At 45.1% G+C, this 22,403-nt stretch overlaps 1 protein-coding gene across 1 annotated transcript; it reads right to left on the reverse strand.

Annotated features, from left to right (window-relative positions):
• Nucleotides 1-7,002: 7,002 nt before the first annotated feature.
• LOC311102984 (stAR-related lipid transfer protein 9-like) lies at nucleotides 7,003-11,848 on the reverse strand (the record flags this gene model as incomplete). The annotated part of the gene is made up of 11 exons (XM_084144485.1): nucleotides 7,003-7,631; nucleotides 7,877-8,035; nucleotides 8,340-8,419; nucleotides 8,657-8,859; nucleotides 9,063-9,127; nucleotides 9,243-9,409; nucleotides 9,709-9,817; nucleotides 10,424-10,570; nucleotides 10,843-11,026; nucleotides 11,205-11,420; nucleotides 11,535-11,848. 11 exons carry the CDS (start codon nucleotides 11,846-11,848, stop codon nucleotides 7,527-7,529), a joined length of 1,749 nt encoding a protein of 582 aa, XP_084000611.1. The 3' UTR covers nucleotides 7,003-7,526.
• Nucleotides 11,849-22,403: the final 10,555 nt, after the last annotated feature.

Consider the following 22,403-nt stretch of genomic DNA (forward strand, 5'->3'; position numbering starts at 1 on the left):
ATTTTAGGCACTAAACTACTGTGAGTCTACAAAACATTAAGGACACCTTCCTAATATTGAGTATACAAAATGAACTATGCAAGAGATTTTGTTGTAGGCAGAACACATCGGAGTAGGATTCTATTGCATTGACAGGCACGACTCAGGCCCCTAATCTACACAGACCGGTGTGCCATAACCAATCAGAGCTGCAGTAGGCTTATATGCAAATAGACCATTGCTACAGTTGAAGTCGGAAGTTTACATGCACTTAGGTTAAAACTCGTTTTTCAACCACTCCACACATTTCTTGTTAACAAACTATAGTTAACAAACTATAATTCACTGTATCACAATTCCAGTGGGTCAGAAGTTGACTGTGCCTTTAAACAGCTTTGAAAATTCCAGAAAATGATGTCATGGCTTTAGAAACTTCTGATAGGCTAATTGACATCATTTGAGTCAATTGGAGGTGTACCTGTGGATGTATTTCAAGGCCTACCTTCAAACTCAGTGCCTCTTTGCTTGACATCATGGGAAAATCAAAAGAAATCAGGCAAGACCTCAGAAAAATAATTATAGACCTCCACAAGTCTGGTTCATCCTTGAGAGCAATTTCCAAACGCCTGAAGGTACCACGTTCATCTGTACAAACAATAGTACGCAAGTATAAACACCATGGGACCACGCAGCCGTCATACCGCTTAGGAAGGAGACGGGTTCTGTCTCCTAGAGATAAACATACTTTGGTGCGAAAAGTGCAAATCAATCCCAGAACAACAGCAAAGGACCTTGTGAAGATGCTGGAGGAAACAGGTACAAAAGTATCTATATCCACAGTAAAACAAGTCCTATATCGACATAATATGCCATTTATCAGACGGTTATATCCAAAGCGACTTACAGTCATGCGTGCATACATTTCTTGTGTATGGGTGGTCCCGGGGATCGAACCCACTACCTTGGCGTTACAAGCGCCGTGCTCTACCAGCTGAGCTACAGAGAACCATAACCTGAAAGGCCGCTCAGCAAGGAAAAAGCCACTGCTCCAAAACCGCCATAAAAAAGCCAGACTACGGTTTGCAACTGCACATGGGGACAAAGATCGTACTTTTTGGAAAAATGTCCTCTGGTCTGATGAAACAAAAATAGAACTGTTTGGACATAATGACCATTGTTATGTTTGGAGGAAAAAGGGGAAGGCTTGCAAGCCGAAGAACACCATCCCAACCGTGAAGCACGGGGGTGGCAGCATCATGCTGTGGGGGTGCTTTGCTGCAGGAGGGACTGGTGCACTTCACAAAATAGATGGCATCATGAGGAAGGAAAATTATGTGGATATATTGAAGCAACATCTCAAGACATCAGTCAGGAAGTTAAAGCTTGGTCGCAAATGGGTCTTCCAAATGGACAATGACCCCCAAGCATATTTCCAAAGTTCTGGCAAAATGGCTTAAGGACAACAAAGTCAAGGTATTGGAGTGGCCATCACAAAGTCCTGACCTCAATCCTATAGAAGATTTGTGGGCAGAACTGAAAAAGCGTGTGTGAGCAAGGAGGCCTACAAACCTGACTCAGTTACACCAGCTCTGTCAGGAGGAATGGGCCAAATTCACCCAACTTATTGTGGGAAGTTTGTGGAAGGCTACCCAAAACGTTTGACCCAAGTTAAACAATTTAAAGGCAACGCTACCAAATACTAATTGAGTGTATGTAAACTTCTGACCCACTGGGAATGTGATGAAATAAATAAAAGCTGAAATAAATCATTCTCTCTACTATTATTCTTAAATTTCACATTCTTAAAATAAAGTGGTGATCCTAACTGACCTAAGACAGGAAATCTTTACTAGGTTTAAATGTCAGGAATTGTGAAAAACTGAGTTTAAATGTATTTGGCTAAGGTGTACACTACCATTCAAAAATGTTGGGTCACTTAGAAATGTCGTTGTTTTCCAAAGAAAATCAATTTTTTTGTCCATTAAAATTACCTCAAATTGATCAGAAATACAGTGGAGACATTGTTAATGTTGTAAATGGCTATTGTAGCTGGAATCGGCTGATTTTTAATGGAATATCTACATAGGCGTACAGAGGCCCATTATCAGCAACCATCAGTCCTGTGTTCCAATGGCACGTTGTGTTTGCTAATCCAAGTTTATCATTTTAAAAGGCTAACTGATCATTAGAAAACCCTTTTGCAATTATGTTAGCACAGCTCAAAACTGTTGTGCTAATTAAAGAAGCAATAAAACTGGCCTTCTTGAGACTAGTTGAGTATCTGGAGCATCAGCAATTGTGGGTTCGATTACAGGCTCAAAATGTCCAAAAACAAATAACTTTCTTCTGAAACTCGTCAGTCTATTCTTGTTCTGAGAAATGAAGGCTATTCCATGCGAGAAATTGCCAAGAAACTGAAGATCTCGTACAACGCTGTGTACTACTACCTTCACAGAACAGCGCAAACTGGCTCTAACCAGAATAGAAAGAGGAGTGGGAGGCCCCGGTGCACAACTGAGCAAGAGGACAAATACATTAGAGTGTCTAGTTTGAGAAATAGACGCCTCACAGGTCTTCAACTGGCAGCTTCATTAAATAGTACCCGCAAAACACCAGTCTCAACGTCAACAGTGAAGAGGCGACTCCGGGATGCTGACCTTCAAGGCAGAGTTGCAAAGAAAATGTTCAGTGTTCTTTTGCCCATCTTAATCTTTTATTTTTATTGGCCAGTCTGAGATATGGCTTTTTCATTGCAACTCTGAAGGTCAGCATTCCAAGTCAGTTTCTTGGCAATTTCTCTCATGGAATGGTTTCAGAAGAAAGTTATTTGTTTCTGGCCATTTTGAGCCTGTAATCGAACCCACAATTGCTGATGCTCCAGATACTCAACTAGTCTCAAGAAGGCCAGTTTGATTGCTTCTTTAATCAGCACAACAGTTTTCAGCTGTGCTAACATAATTGCAAAAGGGTTTTCTAATGATCAATTAGCCTTTTAAAATGATAAACTTGGATTAGCAAACACAACGTGCCATTGGAACACAGGACTGATGGTTGCTGATAATGGGCCTCTGTACGCCTATGTAGATATTCCATAGAAAATCAGCCGTGTGGGCACATTTGTTAATATCCTAGTTAGTGAGTTATAAGCCCAGTTATAGGTCATCTGTAGTCAGCAATGGAGGAGTGACTGCTTCCTGCAAGAGCACAAAACCTGTGCATTTCTAGCCATCTTTGAAAAGCGAGTCAGTTAAAGAGCTTTTTGTTGTCTTAAAGGGGCAATGTTGTATTTTGAGAAAGACTTGAATAAGCGAAGTAGCCAATAGGCAGAGGGTAGCATGATTTGTCTGATTCTCTGTAATAATGGTATGGGGATCATTCTTATATTTTGTAAAGTGGTTTCTGGAATCAAACAACAGAACAACATTTTCTGCCACCTTCTTGTCTGAAGGACAAGAGGATAAACAGGTTAATGTCAAGTCCTGCATGTTTAAAAAAAAAAAAGTATCATGGAATGTAGCCCAACATTGAACACAACACATTGGCTGCTACTGTAGGCTGAATGATAGAACAGCTATTTCCATGTTCAAATGTTATGGGATACATTTTTCTCCATTGTTTTTGATGGTAGGCCACTCTGGTAGGCCTACATTATGATCAAATAGCCACAGTAGCCTACTTGACCACTGTTAAAACTGTAACTTAAAGCAGGTACAGCCTCAGTGTTCACAGTAAACACTCGCCGGAAGTTTCACAGAATTTTCACAACATTCCAGTTTACGCTCAGCAGACCTGAAATTTGCTCAGTGACTAAACCAATTTAAGGGAAAATTGGCTATAGGCCTACTCAGGAACAGCATAACATTCATTTTACAATTAATATACATGTCACGTTCGTTTAAGGACGGGTCAGACCAAGGCGCAGCGTGATATGCATACATGTTTATTTACAATGAATAAACACACGACAAAACAACAAACCAAACGAAACGTGAAGTCCAAAGGCTGAACACAAAACTAGCCTAAACACGGAACAAGATCCCACAACTAACGAGTGTCAATAGGCTGCCTATGTATGATCCCCAATCAGAGACAACGAGCGACAGCTGCCTCTGATTGGGAACCACACCGGCCAACATAGATCTACACATACTAGAATGACAACATAGAAAACACAACATAGAACACCACACCCTGACTCAACATATAAGAGTCCCCTGAGTCAAGGCGTGACAGTACCCCCCCCCCCAAAGGTGCGGACTCCGACCGCACAACCTTTACATAACAGGGTAGGGACCGGGGGGTATTCCGCAGCACGCAGCACTGGCTTGGTGCGAGGAGCAGGAACGGGCCGGGCCGGACTGGGAACACGCACCACTGGCTTGGTGCGAGGAGCAGGAACGGGCCGGGCCAGACTGGCGACACGCACCACTGGCTTGGTGTGAGGAGCAGGAACAGGCCGGGCCGGACTGGGAACACGCACCACTGGCATGGTGCGAGGAGCAGGAACAGGCCGGGCCGGACTGGCGACACGCACCACTGGCTTGGTGCGAGGAGCAGGAACGGGCTGGGCCGGACTGGGAACACGCACCACTGGCTTGGTGCGAGGAGCAGGAACGGGCCGGGCCGGACTGGGAACACGCACCACTGGCTTGGTGCGAGGAGCAGGAACGGGCCGTACTGGGCTGACGACACGCACCACTGGCTTGGTGCGGGGAGCAGGAACGGGCCGTACCGGGCTGGCGACACGCACCACTGGCTTGGTGTGGGGAGCAGGAACAGTCCGGACCGGACTGGGAACACGCACCACTGTCTTGGTGCGAGGGGCAGGAACAGGCCGGGACGGACTGGGAAAACGCACCACTGGCTTGGTGCGAGGAGCAGGAACGGGCCGGGCCGGACTGGGAACACGCACCACGGGCTTGGTGCGAGGAACAGGAACGGGCCGGACCGGACTGTGGAGGCGGACTGGAGGTCTGGAGCGGAGAGCTGGCACAACCCGTCCTGGCTGGCTGCTCACTTTTGCACGACACGTGCGGGGCGCTGACACAGAATGCACTGGGCTGTGCATGCGCACTGGCGATACAGTGCGTTTCGCCGCATACCTGGGTTCCTCTATTAACCCCCGCTCCTTATGCTGCCTAACCAGCTCCTCTCTCCGTGCCTCTACTTCCTCTTTCTCCCTACGAGCCTCCTGCAGTGCCTCCTCTTGAATGGATCTCTCCCGCTCTATTCTATCTATCAGACCCCGTAATATGGTGGCCTCCTCTCTTACCCTGCAGATCCGATCCTTCTCTCTCTCTCTCGGCACTCCTCCTCAAGTGAGGACTCCTCCGGGAGCCCCCACGAGTTAGGGAACAGAAACTCATCGTCGTCGTCGTCATCCTCCGACTCCTCAGTATAATACTGTTCCCACTCTTCTTCCCATGGTCGTAGGGAATCAACCTGGAAACCCACCGGGTGCAGTGGTCGGGGGCTCTTCTCTCACGTTCCCCGACCACCCCTTTAGCCCCCCAAAAATGTTTTATTGGGGCTAATTGTCGGGCTTCCTCCCGGCTGGCTTCTGTGTTGACGTTGCTCCTCTCCTGTCTTGGCCTCCTTCTTCGCCCAGGGTCCTTTTCCTGCAAATATCTCCTCCCAAGACCAAATCTTCCCCACCTGTGTCCAGGGTGTTTGGTCCTCCTGGGCACGCTGCTTGGTCCGTGTTTGGTGGGATCTTCTGTCACGTTCGTTTAAGGACGGGTCAGACCAAGGCGCAGCGTGATATGCATACATGTTTATTTACAACGAATAAACACATAACAAAACAACAAACCAAACCAAACGTGAAGTCCAAAGGCTGAACACAAAACTAGCCTAAACACGGAACAAGATCCCACAACTAACGAGTGCCAAAAGGCTGCCTATGTATGATCCCCAATCAGAGACAACGAGCGACAGCTGCCTCTGATTGGGAACCACACCGGCCAACATAGATCTACACAAACTAGAATGACAACATAGAAAACACAACATAGAACACCACACCCTGACTCAACATATAAGAGTCCCCTGAGTCAGGGCGTGACAATACATAATATTTACACAGCCAAACCAATACTGGAAGGAAGAAGTACAATTTTTTTTTTAATGTCAAGTTTATACAGGAAAATAACATATGCTCCTTGCATTTCTTTAGGATTCAAATATGTTATTAAAATAAAGAACATAATAAAAACATAAATATTTATACATATTGACATGGTAGTATACATTTATGTCACATAAAAGCCACTTACAAAAGTATGGATCAAAATAAAACTCAGTACAAAAAGTTTGTCAGTTAGCTAGGCTACTTCATTGTTCTTTCCCTGGGGAAACGAGATCCTTCATATCAGTTCCTTCTTCTTTGGTTCCCCTGGGGACCATCTTACTGTGACACTGCAATACTACAACTACAGCAAAATAATGTTCTGAACAATCAACAAAACACATAAGATGTCTTTTTAAAGGTTGGGTAGTGAGTTTGGTAAAGTGTGCTGTGCCTTGGGACGTTAACACAGGATGCTGGAGAAAACAATTATGTCAATTTTTTTTTTTTTTTTTTAGTCATTTAGCAGACGCTCTTATCCAGAGTGACTTACAGGAGCAATTAGGGTTAAGTGCCTTGCTCAAGGGCACATCAACAGATTTTTCACCTAGTCGGCTCGGGGATTAGAACCAGCGACCTTTCGGTTACTGGCACAACGCTCTTAACCACTAAGCTACCTGCCGCCCCGGCAGTCTCAATAAGTGGTCATTATAAAAGCGGTTAGTTCATCGGCTGGGAGGACAGTGAAATGGGAGACTAATGATCACTTTGTTTCATAAATCAGTAATTATGAAAGTAGTACAACTGAGGCTAACAGATTAAATAGAGGAATGGGAAACAGGAGACTAATGATCATTCTGCATTATATATAAATCAGTGTTATTATAGTGTTATTATGAACTAAACCTTTAGGGCCTGGGTTTACTCTGGTCAGAAGTTGCAGTAACACAGTAAGATGTGTTTCATGGATCAGATATAGGAGTCACACCCTCAATCCTCCCTGACAGCCAGTCTAGACCACTCAAACATATTAAACACAGGTCTTCAATTAACAATTTTAAACACAAAACACACAGTTATGTTCCTATATAAAAAAGCTACATGATACTTAGTCTCACAAAATCAATGTCATCAGTGCTCTTCATAAGAATACAATCAAGTAAATACATTGCAAATTACAAGAGAGACAGGTCCCATATCAGATTCAGGATGTCTGTCTAAGTGCTCACTGCTACCTTTAACCTTGGGGCGTGTTCTTTAGGGCACACCGTAGCAAAATGTTTTGCAATGTGAGACGGAAATCTGTGTTCTAATTGGACAGCTGACCTGGGTCATGTTCATTAGGGCACATTGTAGCAACATGTATTGCAATGGAAAAATAAAATGTGCATTTCTTATTGGAAAAGTCCAGGTAGTCCCTCCTTGTTTCAGTCTTTTTTCTTCCTTTTGGTGCCTAATGAACATGACCCTGACCTAGCTGTCAGTCCCACAAAGCGAAAAGGGAGTCGAGCTCAGCCAGGACGGACGCCTGTCTCCTAGCCACTGATCCCAACAGTCTCTGAGGAAGGGGAGTGCCCAGGTCCACCTGAAACAAAGGAGGACAAAAAGTAAGGGATGGAAAAGAGGACGAGGAGGAAAATAAGAGATTCCACAGTGAGATGAGGAATCATTAGGCATATCTGCATCTAAAGTGATCTTAAGAACTTTGTGACAACTGTTGATGTAAAACTGGATTGATCAATCATTTTTATGAATTGATTGGTTGATTTATCGACTGAGTGATTTTTCAGACCACTTTACGTTGTCATATTAACCTGGTTCCCGTCTCACCTGCAGCAGGTAGATGACCCTGACGACCTCTCGGACGTGGCGTGTGATTGGCTGAAGGACCCAGGCGCTAGGCAACATCTCTCCTCGGACAGCCTCTACACTGGGCCGAGGGAGAGACTCCTCGAAGACTGACTGCATGGCCAGCACACACAGCTCATCCTAGGAGAGAGAGAGAAGGGCACTGAGTTAGTAGTCAGTCTCTGTTGCTGTGGACAAGGCTAGGAAAACTCCTGGCCCTAGCTATAGGACAGTAAGAATCCATTCTATCATTGCCCCTGAAATGAGGATGTCTTCTGTCCCCCTCATTCCAGTTGAACATTTAAAACAACTCTTGGTTAGAAGGAGCAGGTAAGTTGAAACTTTGAACTTGGTACGTTGAAACATTGAAACTTGGTAAAGTGGAACTTGGAATTCAGCTGCAGGTCCAGCAAGTGACTGACCCCTGAACTCTGACCCTACTGACCTGTTGTGACTGGGTGCTGATGCAGCAGAAGTCTCTGGGCTGTTTGAGGTGGCAGCTGGACGGGTCTGTCAGCAGGTAGACTGAGGAGGAGAGACACATGGAAAAGCATGAGGAAAAATTACAATTGAAATCTGAATTTCAGTTTACTTCCTGGAAGTAATTGACTGAAGTAAAATGGAATTGACTCATAGAGATAGACAGATGGTGCATTTGACACAAAGCGTGTTTTAGCATGGGCAGCACCATTGAAGGCTTTCACCATTTTTAAGTAGTGAATTAACTCCAACTCTATACTATACTCCAGGAAGCAGACAAACCCAACTGAGTGCTGTCATCTAGTGGTCGTGTCCAGGCAGACCGGACAGCCTCGTGGTACAGGTGGGTCTTGGAGTGGTCTCGGACCATGCTCCACAGGCTGGCCAGGGGCCTCTCCAGCTCCACCGCCCCCAGGAAGGAGTGCACAGATTGGCTGGAGGAGGGCTTGTAGAAGGCCTGGACACCTCGCTCCATGCCCTGGTACCTGATAGAGAGAGAGAGAGAGAGAGAGAGAGAGAGGACAGGAAGGTTGTAAATACACAATCTGTAACATAAACCCATTGGAAAAAGCTGGTTGAAATCCCATCATTACAACCAGTTTTGTCTGCTGGGAGTGTAGCTAGTTTTAACATGGTTTACTATTCGTTAACCTGAATGTAATAAAGGAGAACCCATGATGCAACTGACCTCCAACCAGCTGCAGCTTTCCCCATCACCAGGTTCCCCATGTCACCAGCAGCAGCCAAGCGCACCTGGGGCACATTTTAGCAAACATACAACAATTAACAAGTTCATAGTCCAAGGTGAATTGGAAATGTGTATTTTTGCTGTCTTGTGTTATTCTATAAAGTTTAATTTGAATTGTACCTCAGCCATAGCTCGACCAAGCAGACAGGAAGTGAAGTCCTGATAGGCTGTCGATATGGATGAGGCGGAGCCAAAGGAGGCGGTGCGCTGTCGTAGGCTCGTAGGAGATGCTGGTGAGGATGACAGCAGAGGGTCATACCCTGAGACACCAGGCTCCAGACATACATCTAGACAATACATAATAGATAAGACACACACACGGTTATAATGGGAATTAAAAACACAGTAACACTTTACTTAAAGCCTACAGGTATTATGCATGATGCATTTATAATGTAATTTAAGACTTGTCATAAGCATGTATGACCCCCCCCCCCCCCCCCCCCCCCCCCTTTTAATGTCTTATGATTGTTTCATAGTGATCCTGTACTGACTAAATAACAGCCATTTGGAGTCAGTTGAGTGTGTGATGAAGATGAGGATGTGGAGAGTGGTTGCTGGCTGGTGGTGGTGAGTCAGTCCTTACCCTGGGCAGAGAGCCAGGCACGCTGGGTTTTCACACTCTCAGAACTGCAGATGGGAGGGCGAGACCTGACCTTCAGCTCATTCAGCCCTTCACCCAGCACCCCAGTGACCTGGCACCAGACAAAAACAACACAGATTATTCATTAGGGCTGTTTAATTATTCCTGGTTTATTTGAATAGGGATGGATACAAACACATTGACACACTGAATAAACAATAATCTGATGCATTGCACCACAGTGAATATAGTTTGCTGTAAGTTTCAACACCCTTAAGCTTCGTTTACAGTAAGTCTACCGACTGTCCATAGATGTATATGATATTCTACACACTTTAAAAAAAAGGTGCCATCTAAAACCTAAAAGGGTTCTTCGGCTGTCCCCATAGGAGAATCATTTGAAGAACCCTTTTTGGTTCCAGGTAGAACCCTTTCAGTTCCAGGTAGAACCAAAAAGGGTTCTGCTGTAGGGAAAGCGGAAGAACCCTTTTGGAACCCTTTTTTCTAAGTGTGTTGTGCTCTATAGACCTGTTGTCAAATGAACTATAAACCAGCAATTAGGCTTTACTTTACTTTATTGAATGTATTATTTCAGGGACAGTGCAAATTAATCATCATTACTGTAAATGTGCCTGTTTTAGCCAGCTGGCTAGTTTTCAAGTGCAGTCCCTGGGCTTAAGAAAGCAGCAAAGAACATCTTCAAAGACTAGTACAGTACCTGCAGTGTCAGTGAGGGTCTACTGCCATCCTTCAGCTGAGCTGTGTTACCACTGTTGTAGCCAGAGGTTGGTCCAGAGGATAGGCTCAGACTCGACCCAGTGCACAGTGTACTGCTGCTGACTCTGGTCCGATACTGCAAGTCATCCTAAATGTGAATAAATTATCAGTTGACAGAGAAGAAGAGAGAAAGATACGTTTTAGGAAAACAGCAACTGATCAGAGGACAACCTAAGTCTCTGACTATGAGGTGGAGTTTTCTTTCATGGTCCTTCGAGCTGGATCCATGAAAAAGAGCTCCGCCTTCTAGTGAATGGGAGGTGACGGGATTTTAAAAAGTAATACAAATCCATGGACAAAATATGCTGAATACATCTTGGGCTTTCAACTGTGAAACGTTGACTTCTTGCTGTGACTAACCTTTACCATCTGAGACAGAGCCTGTTGCTGGAGTCGTCTCTTCTCCTGCTCTGTCCTCTTGCGGAGCCGTTCCCGTGCACGGGCTATCTCAGTCATGGCCTCCTCACGGGCACGGCCATAGTCACGCAGAAGCTGCTCTATCTCAGAGGGATATTCACCCTCTCCTCTGGGTGGATCTGGGATCCTGGGGAAAGACAAGGCAGATTTACAATCAATCAATTTATTAATCAATCAATCAATAACTGTATATAGTCCTTTTTAGAATAATATTTGTCACAAAATGTGAGAATTGGACATGGAAAACTGTTGAGCAAAGTAGAAATAATCAAAACAAAAATGTGACTTATTGTGGAGTGCCTTACATGCTGCTTGTCACTACCTCCTGTCGGAACTTTTGAAGGTAGTCTCTGCGACGAATGGGCAGGGCTGAAACTCTGGAGGCTTTCTGAGGAGGGGATCTGGGTTGAGGAGGGGACCGGGTGGAGTGGTGCTTGCTGGGGCTAAGGCTGCAAGCCCTACGGCTGGTCTGAAGCTGAGCTTCCCTCTCCTTCCTCAAACTCTCAATGCTCCTCCGGTGCCTGATACAAGAGGAACATATGGAAAAATTTACATTTTATAAACTACCATTTTAAATTGATCTAATTACATCATAATATCAACACAATCACATCTTTAGGGCCATTTAGCCTTACCGGTCATAGAGCTGCTGTTTGGTATGGACAGGGGACGGTTCCTCCTCCTTGGTTCCTCCAGATGTCAACATCTTTAACTGCGTGTCCGTCTCTCCCAGACCATAGTGCAGCTTGGCTTCAGTCAGCTCCACGGTCAGATGATGAGGGTTCATGTTCAGTTGAACCGTAGCCATGACCTGCTCTCGCTCCTTACGCAGTCTCTCTATCTCCCTTGTCTTCTTGTCCTTATGGAACATGGACTTTGACTCCTGGCTCTCCAGCTCAGCCCACTCTGGATGGTTCCTCTGTGCTTCATGACCAGTGGGTAGATACATGGCTGGTTTCATTAAACTATTGGTCCGTCTTATCTCAGAGGGATGCTGGCTGATACCAGACCAGTTGGTGAACTTGTTGTGCACAGGTAGGTCCTCAGGGAGCCGCTGGTGATCTAGCTGCTGTGGGGAGTGTTGGTGTTGGAAGTTGGAAGTGTGGGTGACTGGGTTGGTGTTCACTAGGATGTCTGTGTTGCACTCACTTGGGGACAATGACACCATGTCATCCTCCTGAACATGGATGGTGTTGTCACTGATAGGGGAATGTTCATAAGCACCAGTGAAGTGCTCCACTGGACGCTCTGATGATCTACTGTTGTGGTAATCTATTGACCATCTTGGACTTTGGCTGGTTTTGTGCCATACACTCATTTCCCTTTCTTCTTCGTGGATGACAATGCTGGTTTCCTTGTGGATGTATTCATCAATGGGCGAACTAAGACTTTCTGAGTATCCATCAGACCCGTTTGGGCTTGAATGGCTGACGGCACTCACATTCTCCAGGGATATCAATCCCATTGATTTTGTGGTGAAGTTATCACAAGGCTTCTCAGACAGATGAAGGGAGTCATGTCCTGATATCTTATCATTATTTGTGAAAGACATGCATGTTTTCTGTCCGCTGTAACTTAAACAAGGTGTTGACTGGCACTCCTTTCGGTCCGAAATGTGTTCTTTACTTCTATTTTGCATCTCAAACTTCTGTTCTTCTTTGAGACTCTGTAAATACATTCTTCTGCTCTGGTTGGAACCAGCCCTGGGACCCACAGTGAGAATGGGTGAGCATGCACGGTCTGTGAAGCTCACTTGTTTTCTATAGCCTATTCCTGGGTCACTCCTTCTCAAGACATTCTGGCTTTCTGGTCTGAGTATTTCTGACAAATGATTGCAGACTTCAGAGACTCCCATGCTTTTGGAGGAGGACACTCTTTCAGGTTGGCAGTCCTCATTGCTTCTATGACGAATGGGAGGATTTGAATGATTGTGACGTTGAACAGTCTCCATGGAAGGGACTTTGTGCAGGAGACTCTCTGGTTCCAAGATAGATCTTTGGTTAACAGTGGAGCCATTGAGTCGCAGGTCAGGCATGCTCTGAATATTATCATTGGGCTTGTTCTTGAGTTGATGTTGAAGGGGAAGCCCCTTCTCTTGTGACACATTGAGAACTTCTGAGCCAATCACTTTGACTATCACATTAACTTCATGGGCTTTGGACCTCTCTGTGGACAGAGTTTGGTGTATAGACATTTTGTCTTGAACGGGTGTTGAAGTCCTTTCGGTCTGGATCCCAATATCTACTGCAGTTTGGGTTGAGCAGTCTCTCTTTGTCCAATCTTTGGAGGAGTATAGATGAGATGAAGATTTAACATTTCCTGTCAGGCTATGTTTGAGGCTATCGCCAGACCTCATACCCTGAACATTCCCCAGAAGATCAGAGGTGTTGACTATCAGCTGTGAGAGATGCTCAGACATGTTCTGAAGGCTGGCCCATGTGAAGGTCTCTCTACAGGCCTCTGTGGTCTTCTGAGACACTGGTACCTGAGTGCTGCTCTTTCTGAGACGGTTGTTTCTCCTCTGTAGATCACCATGGTTGATCGTTGTCTGAGTCATGGTTTCTTGAGTCAAGGTTGTCTGGGTGCTGTGGTCACATGTGGTGTGTGTTTCAGACCTTTGAAACCCATTACCCTGAGACTCCTGCTCTGAAGAGTCATAAACCAACATGATCTCATCCACTTGGCCAGTGCTGTTACCAAGATCTCCAGATACATCGTAGCAAGAAGATGAGATACAGCTCATGGTCTGGGTCAGTTGATAATTGTGATCGTCAACACCAGAGACTTGGTTAGTACGTCCTTTCAGATGGGCGTTGGGGGACATTTGATCTTTGAAATTGTCCTCCATGCTGCTCAGGGTGCTGGAGAGTCCCTTGTTGTTGGCGTAAGTGCTCAGGTGGGAGTTGAAAGGAGAGTTCTGCACGTTTAAACCATTGTCGACACTGTGGCATCTAGTGATGCGTTTGTCAGTGGCATCCAGCAGGGGTGATTTGCAAGAAATGTCAGCAGCACTTCCAAATGCAGCACTTCCAAATGCAGCACTTCCAAATGTAGCACTTCCAAATGCAGCACTTCCAAATGCAGCACTTCCAAATACCTGGTTCTTGTAGCAGCTTTGGTTTGGCTCTTCTTCTTGCCATTGAGGAGCAAAGGGATTGATGTCGATGGAGGCAAAATGTATTGGAGAATCCTGAGTCTTTGGTGTGTAGTGTGACATCTCAGTTTCTTTGATACTGGAATACATGATTTTCTCCCGATTGGTCATTTTCTCCATTGCAAGAGCATGTGCTGATTGTCCATTGGGGCTGTGTTCTTTCTGACTCAAACCGATGCCAACTCCAGCTTTACCATCATATTTACATGGGGTCCGGGCAGTACAAGCTTCCATAGTCTGATTGTCTTTTGACTGTGGTGATTGTCTTTTGACTGGAGAAATTGCGGCACCATTGCATTGAATGATCTCCTCTAGTTTCCCATTAGTTTGAGTTCCTGACTTAATTCTTGTTGATGAAGACCTGTTTCGATGCAACCTGGGAGGGATTTTCTCTTCTTCGTCTGAGGAAGACTTGAGTGTGGAGTCAGAGGATGGGCTAGGAGGTGCCTGGGCTTTGGACCTTCTGAACCTCTTGGATTTTCCCTTTTTGCAGTGAACAACACTACTGCCACTGAACTGATGGGGTTGCCTGTAATTACGGTAGATGTTTTGGTATTTCCCTCTCTGGACATGATATCTCTGCAAATGTCACCCAATATCTTCATATTACCATCACTACTTCCATGTGTTATTTGGGATGAAGATCCAATACTATTTATTCTACTTGGTACGTCAAACAAGGTTACAGGAGATTTTGCCAGTGGTCCATCAGTCATTGACCCTTCTTCATTTTGAGCCATTTGGCAATCTTTGGTATTGTCAGGGGCAAAGTTGCTCACATTGCCCTGAGCCTTCAGCCATTTTTCAAAGTGGCATTTTTTGTGTTTTACACTGGGATGTTTCTTTTTAGGATCAGGATCAACGGTCACACAAGTCTTATGAAATTTGTCTACATGAGTTTCAGATGAGCATTTTGACTGTGGTAGTTCATGACTCAGTGAGCACTTTGACTGTTGTACTTCCTGACTCAGTGAGCACTTTGACTGTTGTACTTCCTGACTCAGTGAGCACTTTGACTGTTGTACTTCCTGACTCAGTGAGTACTTTGACTGTTGTACTTCCTGACTCAGTGAGCACTTTGCCTGTTGTACTTCCTGACTCAGTGAGCACTTTGACTGTGGTAGTTCCTGACTCAGATTTGTGGAATAGGGAGTGTCTTTTTGGAGCTCTTTTCTGACCTCAATGTGATTTCTGCCTTTCTCCTCTGGCTTCTGTGATTCACATACATTATTTGAGAGTGGTTGACTGTTGTGGTGCTTCTCAATGTTTTCTGGTCTACATTGATGTCCGCTTTTGTCAGAGAGTGAATCTACAGCTGCATGCTGATGACGATCATTTAAGTAAAGCTGTCCACTTGCACCCGTTGAGGTCAATTTGCATTGGTTCTTGCTTTTGCCTTGAACCTCATATTCTGAATCCATTATGAAGTCCCTTGCATGTGCAAAGGCCTTATTTGGTGGTGTAGTCACTGAGGACACTGTTCCTGGGCAGTTCTGGAGAGGTTGTAGAGCACTAGGTTTCAGGGTTTGCTCAGGTGAACCACACTGGTTGACAGTTTGTTTATCGTTATTACCAAGACAGGTATGATGAGGATGATATATCTCAGGACCTGTTTGTTTCTTTATGTTCTCCATATGTGAAAAAGGGACATCCCTTTCAAACACTTTCCCTTGAGAAAGTAATAATTCTTTGGGTGCGGTGGAAGTGGAAGTAGACCTTGAAGAACATCCCATTGGTAACAGTACAGGCTTGTTGATGTAGTCAGGTATACCTTGGTTGTTCAATGCCAGACTTAATTGGAGCTCATGGCTTTTAACAGTGAAAGATGCTGCACCAGAATTGACACTTGCATTCGGTGTAATGACAGAACAGCCAGAAGCATCCTGACCCTTGTATCCCCTTGCATCAACATCAGTTATCCCATTTTTCAGTTGCACTTCTCTCATGTTCTCTTGAAAGCTCTGACTTAACTGGAACTCTGAGGAGATCTTTGTCCTACTGTCTGGATCCTTCCCTTTGGTTATGAAACTTGGTTGATTCATATAATTTAATTTGATGGAAGTAGAGAGTCTAAGATCCTTTCCTTGGCTCACGTTTTCCATGTCTGTCGTGTTGTCCATTCTTAGCATCTCAGAACCGATACAATACTTTTCTGATGTCGAACAAGAGCCTGGCTTAATGATTACCAGTGGATTATCAGCTACTTGATGATCCTCCACTGCTTGTAGATCCTTTGGTGAATCGCATTTGTTAGGATTACTTGTTGGCAAGGCATTAAGGATTTGACTACTTTGACTGTCCAGTTCACTGTTACTGTTGTCTCCACCCCCATCTATAACTGACATCCTCATATTCTCCTTCATCACCTCTGAGATTCGCTGATCTGATGAACTACAGTTACTATCGCCATGGTGATGTCCCCATCTACCATTCTCTACGTCTCTTCTCTTGCTATCTGAGTTTAGCTTTTCACCCCACCCTTGAACTTCTCTTTCTTCACCTCGTTCTACTTCTCTTCTCTTTTCAATAACGGCCTTCTCTCCAAAAGGAGTCTTTTTATGGCCCCCCATGTCAATGGTTTTATGGCCACACGGAGAGAGATTTTCATGGGATATGTGCACAGACACTGACATTGCTACTAAAGCAGAGGTATCTCGTTGGATATGACCTTCATTGCAGCCCAGATTTAGTTTAAATGAATCGACTGCAGAGGAAGTTTGTTTGTCTTTTAATTCACTGGTGTTATTGTTGTCGTCTGGTGAAATAACTTCCTGGCTGTTCTTCACTGTTACAGTGGAGAACACTAAGAAGTCCCCTCCGTTGCTGCTCTTTGGAATTTTCAAGCTGCCAAAGAAACTGTCCTGCAGGCCTTTGTTCCTCTTTATGGAATTGTTATAAGACGCTTTGAAAAACTTGTGCTCTGGCAACACACAGTCCTGCTCTGTGACTTTGGCTTCAAGCTTTTGCAGCATTTTAAACTCACTTTCAGGTGATATGTATTTGGTATTGCTTGCTTCGCAAAACTCCTCATCTTTGACTTCTTCCATGTCTCCATCTACATTGCATAGTTCGTTATCTTCAGAATAATTATTTGGGGCACTTTCGATGTCAGATGTCTCATTCAACATCTCACCTTCAGTTTTAGGGTAAGTTAACAGACTGGCTTTTGACTGATGACTGTAGGTAGACAAACAAGCATCAGTGTAGTTTGTTAGGTCTGCCACTCCCACAAACATCACTTCTGGAGATAATGTGACCGGCTGCATCTGAGGCCCATGAAAAATTGCAGCCTCCAATGTTGATGTTGATGGGGTATGTTGAATCTTATAGTCAATGGTTGGAGCACATGCAGATCTAGGTGAAGGAAGCTCTGATGAGACATCTCTACTTTGATTTTGGCGGAAGCCTGGATCATTAATAGATCCCTTCAGCAAACCTTCTGAACTGACTAACTGACGTTCAAAATAGTCTTTGCAACACACCGCCTCATGACTCAATGGCACCATCACATGTGGCGCTGACATTTGGAGAAGCTGAGAATCAGGGAAATTCAAAGTATCAGTTGAAACCCCAAGTCTTCGTTCCTCTACTGGAACATGTTCTTCCTCTGTGCCGTCGGTAGATGTGGAGCTATGGGATCCAGTTGATCCAAATCCACTCCGACAGTCAGACAGATCCACACTGGGACTACTGCTGCTGCCCAACGCACCATGACTGGTCAACACGGTGTGGACGTGCCCAAGCTCTTCACTCAGCTTTGATACAGGGTCTCTACACCTGGGTTCTGTCGCTGGCTGCTTCTGGTACAGTGATTCCCTTGTTGCTCCGGTTGCTTTATTGACTCGGGTTTTAGGACCACTATGATGGCTCCAGTAAGCCTCTGCTGGCATTTCATTAGGTTTCCCAATGTCTTCTCTTCCCTCTTCAGTTGGCTGAATCTCTGATGCCATGTTTATAGTTTTTCCAATCGAGAGATTGAGAAAACCCCTCACCACAGAGTGACTGGGTACTACCCCAGTCCGTCTCTGTGCCGGCCTTGCTGCAATATGCTTCCCTCTGCTCTCCATAGCCAGTGAGTCCTTCGACATCTGACTGTCTTCGCTCTCTCCTTCGCTCTGGATAGCCTCCTCCTGCTTCAGCTGCTCTGCCAGGGCTGTGGCGTAGACCGAGGACAGGGAGTCCACAGAGAACAAGCTGTCACAGTCTGAGGAGTGGTCACCCCCAACCTCCTCTTCCCCCTTTTCTTCTTCCTCACAGTCAAACTCCTCAGATCCTGCCAGTCCCAATCCCTGCGGTCTCTCCATCCACCTTAGGGTGCTAGCCTGGTTCATCAGAGTCTCTGCACTATGCCACCGTCTTTGTCTCCACCTACAATCATGTGAAGGAGTCTTCTGATCAAGGTCCTCACATGAGACAGTTGTTTTCATTATGCATTTCTTCCTGCTCATCTTGGCATCTTCTACACCTCGCTTTTGTTTCCAGTGAAATCGGCTTGCTGTTTTACCGCTAGGCTTGGTCACTCTGCCTCCAATACTCAGTCCTGATGGTGGTTTTCTAAACACCCTGGCCAACGCTGTCTTTATCCCAGGACCGACTGAGCGTGATAAGACCTTACAGATGGTCTCCAAGCCCTCCCTACTACCACGGGGAAGGCTCTTCACTCCCTGACATGGAGCCCGCTGAGTCTGACTGCTAGATTTGCTTACTGTAACTGTTGGTCCCTTGATGATGACATTACTGCTTGACTGTAGAGTCCCTCCATTTTGTGATTGTGCTGGGTTCTGATTGTTCTTGAATGTAAGTTCAAGTCCACGTTTTGGAAGCAGTGGTTTCCTCTCTGGTCTTTCATGACATGGCAGCTGAACTAGAGCCTCCTCCTCCGCCTTCACAGGCGGCTTGAGGTTCTCTGAGGAGCTGGCTCTGCTCCTGTACCCCTGCACCTGTCTACTGTGTCCTTTTCCTGAGGAGAACGTGTTGGAGCGACTCCTCATCCTCTCGCGTGGAAGACATTCATCAGACACCCACTGCCTGGAGCCGATGGATCCAAATGTCAGTTCAGATGGTCTGTTTCTCTTCAGGAAGTGGCTGTTGGGGAAAACAAAACAAGGGGTAAGGACATTATCATTTACAACATGTCTGTGTAATTCCATTCTGCTAAATATTGGCTTGAATAAATATCTTTGTGTGAGACTAGCCTACTTGTACTGACCTGAAGATTGGGGTGTGTTGGGTGTACAAGCGGGACAGAAGGTCTGATGAGACAGAATTCCTGCGCAAAACAGGTTGACGTTCTCTTGACCTTGAGGGGGACCCCAGCTCAGGAGACACAGGGCTCTCTAGTCCAGGCGGCAGGGCCTTCTCGAGCCTTTGCAGTTCCCTCTTAGCCTCCAGTAGATGGCGCTTGCGAGCGATCCTCTCCAGCTGGTAGCGCAGCCTTTTGCGTCGAACTCGGCTCTCGGCACTCCGCAGGGCGTGATGTCGTAACAGCTCCTCCTGAACCACCTTCTTCCTGTATAGAACCACTTTAGAGGGCGGCACAACTGTTTGACCACACTCTTCCTCAGAACCTTCCGAACCTTCCGTTAGCAGGCTGTCTAGGATGGGAGCTGCTATAGGATCAGTTGGTATAGGATAATTTGGTATAGGATCAGTTGGTATAGGATCAGTTGGTATAGGATCAGCTGGTATAGGATCAGCTGGTATAGGATCAGTTGGTATAGGATCAGTTGGTATAGGATCAGTTGGTATAGGATCAGCTGGTATAGGATCAGTCTGTACACCAAACTCCTGAGTTCCTCTTTCCTCTAACGTTATAGCTGCCAGACGCTGCTTCTCTTGTAAGATCCACTGCAGGACTGAAGACAGAGGAAACAGAACATATTTAACATGCACATACAAAAAGTGATCATTTCTTTGTTTAACTTAATTCTACAGACACACATATAGTATACGCTATGTATAGAGTACTGTAGTCTATATGAAAGTAGAGGTGTACTCACTGTCAGTGTGTTGTTGTCTCAGATGTGCCTGTTCTCTCTCCAGATCTCTCTCAGCTAGTCTCTGTTCAGTCTGGATCTCCTGGCGTAGACACTCCACATACCCCCTCCGCTCCTCCACGCACCTCACCTGGTCCTCAACACACTGCTGCCTGAGGAGAGGCTCCTTACCCTCAGCCTCACATTCACCCGTCTGCCCCTGGACTGCCTCTCCTCCAGCCCTGTTCACATACAGATACTCACATAATATTTCACACATATATGACAGTTATACACAATTGTACTTTGAGGTAGACAAGAGAGATGAACAGGGCCCCCCCACTGACTTTTTATGTGAACTGGCTCAAGTGGTGTTAACCAAAAACTACATTAAGCTTGAGAATGTTTTCTACATCCAGTAACAGGGCACTGCATTGGGGTCCCCATTCACACCTAATTCCGCAGATTTATTCATGGGGAAGTTTTAAGAAGATTTGTTTATAATGGTAATTCGTTTTTCCCCCTTTTGAAATGTTGGTTCCGTTACATTGATGATGTTTTTTTAATTTGGAGTGGGACATATGAGCAATTGGAAGAGTTCAGACTGTACATTCATTCGAGGTTGCCTACTATGAAATTCACTCTCGAATCCAATGAGGATGTACTGGTTAGCAAAGACAATGGACTTCAGACCACCATGTATCGCAAGAAGACGAATATAAACAATTTTCTGCATTATTCAAGTTACCATCCGTCTACCTTACAGCCACCTGCTGAGGGTCAGAACAATATGTATTGCTGACGATTAATTAGAAAAACAAGCCACCACCTTGTGCGATCGGTTTGCCTCCAAGGGTTATGATAAGAAGTTGTTGGATAACTGTGTTTCTAAAGTACGCAATGTTACACGGGGACAGCTTATTGACTCCTAAACCTGCCCCTCCTAATGATCAGGCTACTGTATTTTTTTCTATGTATTTCCCTCCTCGGGCTGTTAAATCCTCCATTAAAAAGCATTGGCATGTTCTGTGTATGGGCCGGGCTTTTCAGAATATCCCTCGATTCGTTTTTAAACATGCTAGAAACCTAAGGGACAGCCTGGTAAGCGCAGATTAATATGTACCCCCATCAGAATCTACCCTCCCCTCAGGCAAGTTTCCATGTCATAATTGTGTGAACTAATGCAATAATCAAGGGTAATTTCTTTCTTTACCCTCATACAGGAAATAAAATGTATGTCAGGGGTAGAATTTCCTGTAAAATGAAAATTTGTGGTCTATTTACTGAAGTGCCTATGTGGCTATTATGTTGGAAAGTCTAAGAGAGAATTTAAAGTAATATTATTACAGAGCACAAGAGCAACATCAGAACTGGTGACGAGAAGTCCCCTGCAGCCAGACACTTCAATGCGGTCGGACATGATGTGTGCCAACTGAGGTTCCATGGCTTAGAAGTTGTAAAGCCATTTAAGAGAGGTGATAGAGAAGTTGCTGTTACAGAGAGAGGCATATTATATCTATGTCTTACAAACAGAGAGCCCCAGAGGCCTTAATGAATAACTCCTGTTAGGTTGCTTCCTGTGAGCAACAGGTGTGCATTTCTTTGTATATTTTTAATTTGAAGCTCTTGTGGAAAACAGTAGAAAATGTATGTAAATAATGACTGTAAATAATGATTGTGAAAAAAGAAAAGCAGTACTACAATGTGATGTCATCTAGAAATATGGGTGGATGTCTATTGTTCTCCAAACGCTGACGAAGTCTGCCACCGAAACGCATCCGTTGATTTTGAACTCTGCTGCAAAACATTTTTACATTTAAGCTTAAAGAATATATGAGTTTATATGAGAGTTCCTGTTGTTGAGTTTAATGCAGCGTCCTCTACTGTAACCAAGCAACGGCCAAGCCTTGCATGTCAACAACAAGCTGTGATTCCGCCAAGACACTGATGTAAGCTCTCTCTCTCTGTCTCTCTCTCTGTCTCTCTCTCTCTCTCTCTCTCTCTCTCTCTCTCTCTCTCTCTCTCTCTCTCTCTCTCTCTCTCTCTCTCTCTCTCTCTCTCTCTCTCTCTCTCTCTCTCTCTCTCTCTCGTATAAACGAACAACATACATGAAGCATTCACCATTTTATCCCTTGCACCTGCACCAGTGGTAGGTTGTACTACAAAGACTACATATCAAATATGTATGCAATGGGTCTACTATGGGAGCTCAGCAGAAACAATCAGGGTTAGGGGAGGGTTTGGCCAGGGGGCTTTACTCAGCAGAATCCTTTTAGCACATGTGTAGTGAGTAGTATTCAGAGATGCTCCTAACCTGTGTTTGTTGGTGGGTGGTGGTGAGTTTACATTGAGTGTGTGTGTGTTTACCTGGAGTC

This window comes from Coregonus lavaretus (genome assembly GCF_964263955.1).
Source record: "Coregonus lavaretus genome assembly, chromosome: 27".
NCBI lineage: Eukaryota > Metazoa > Chordata > Actinopteri > Salmoniformes > Salmonidae > Coregonus > Coregonus lavaretus.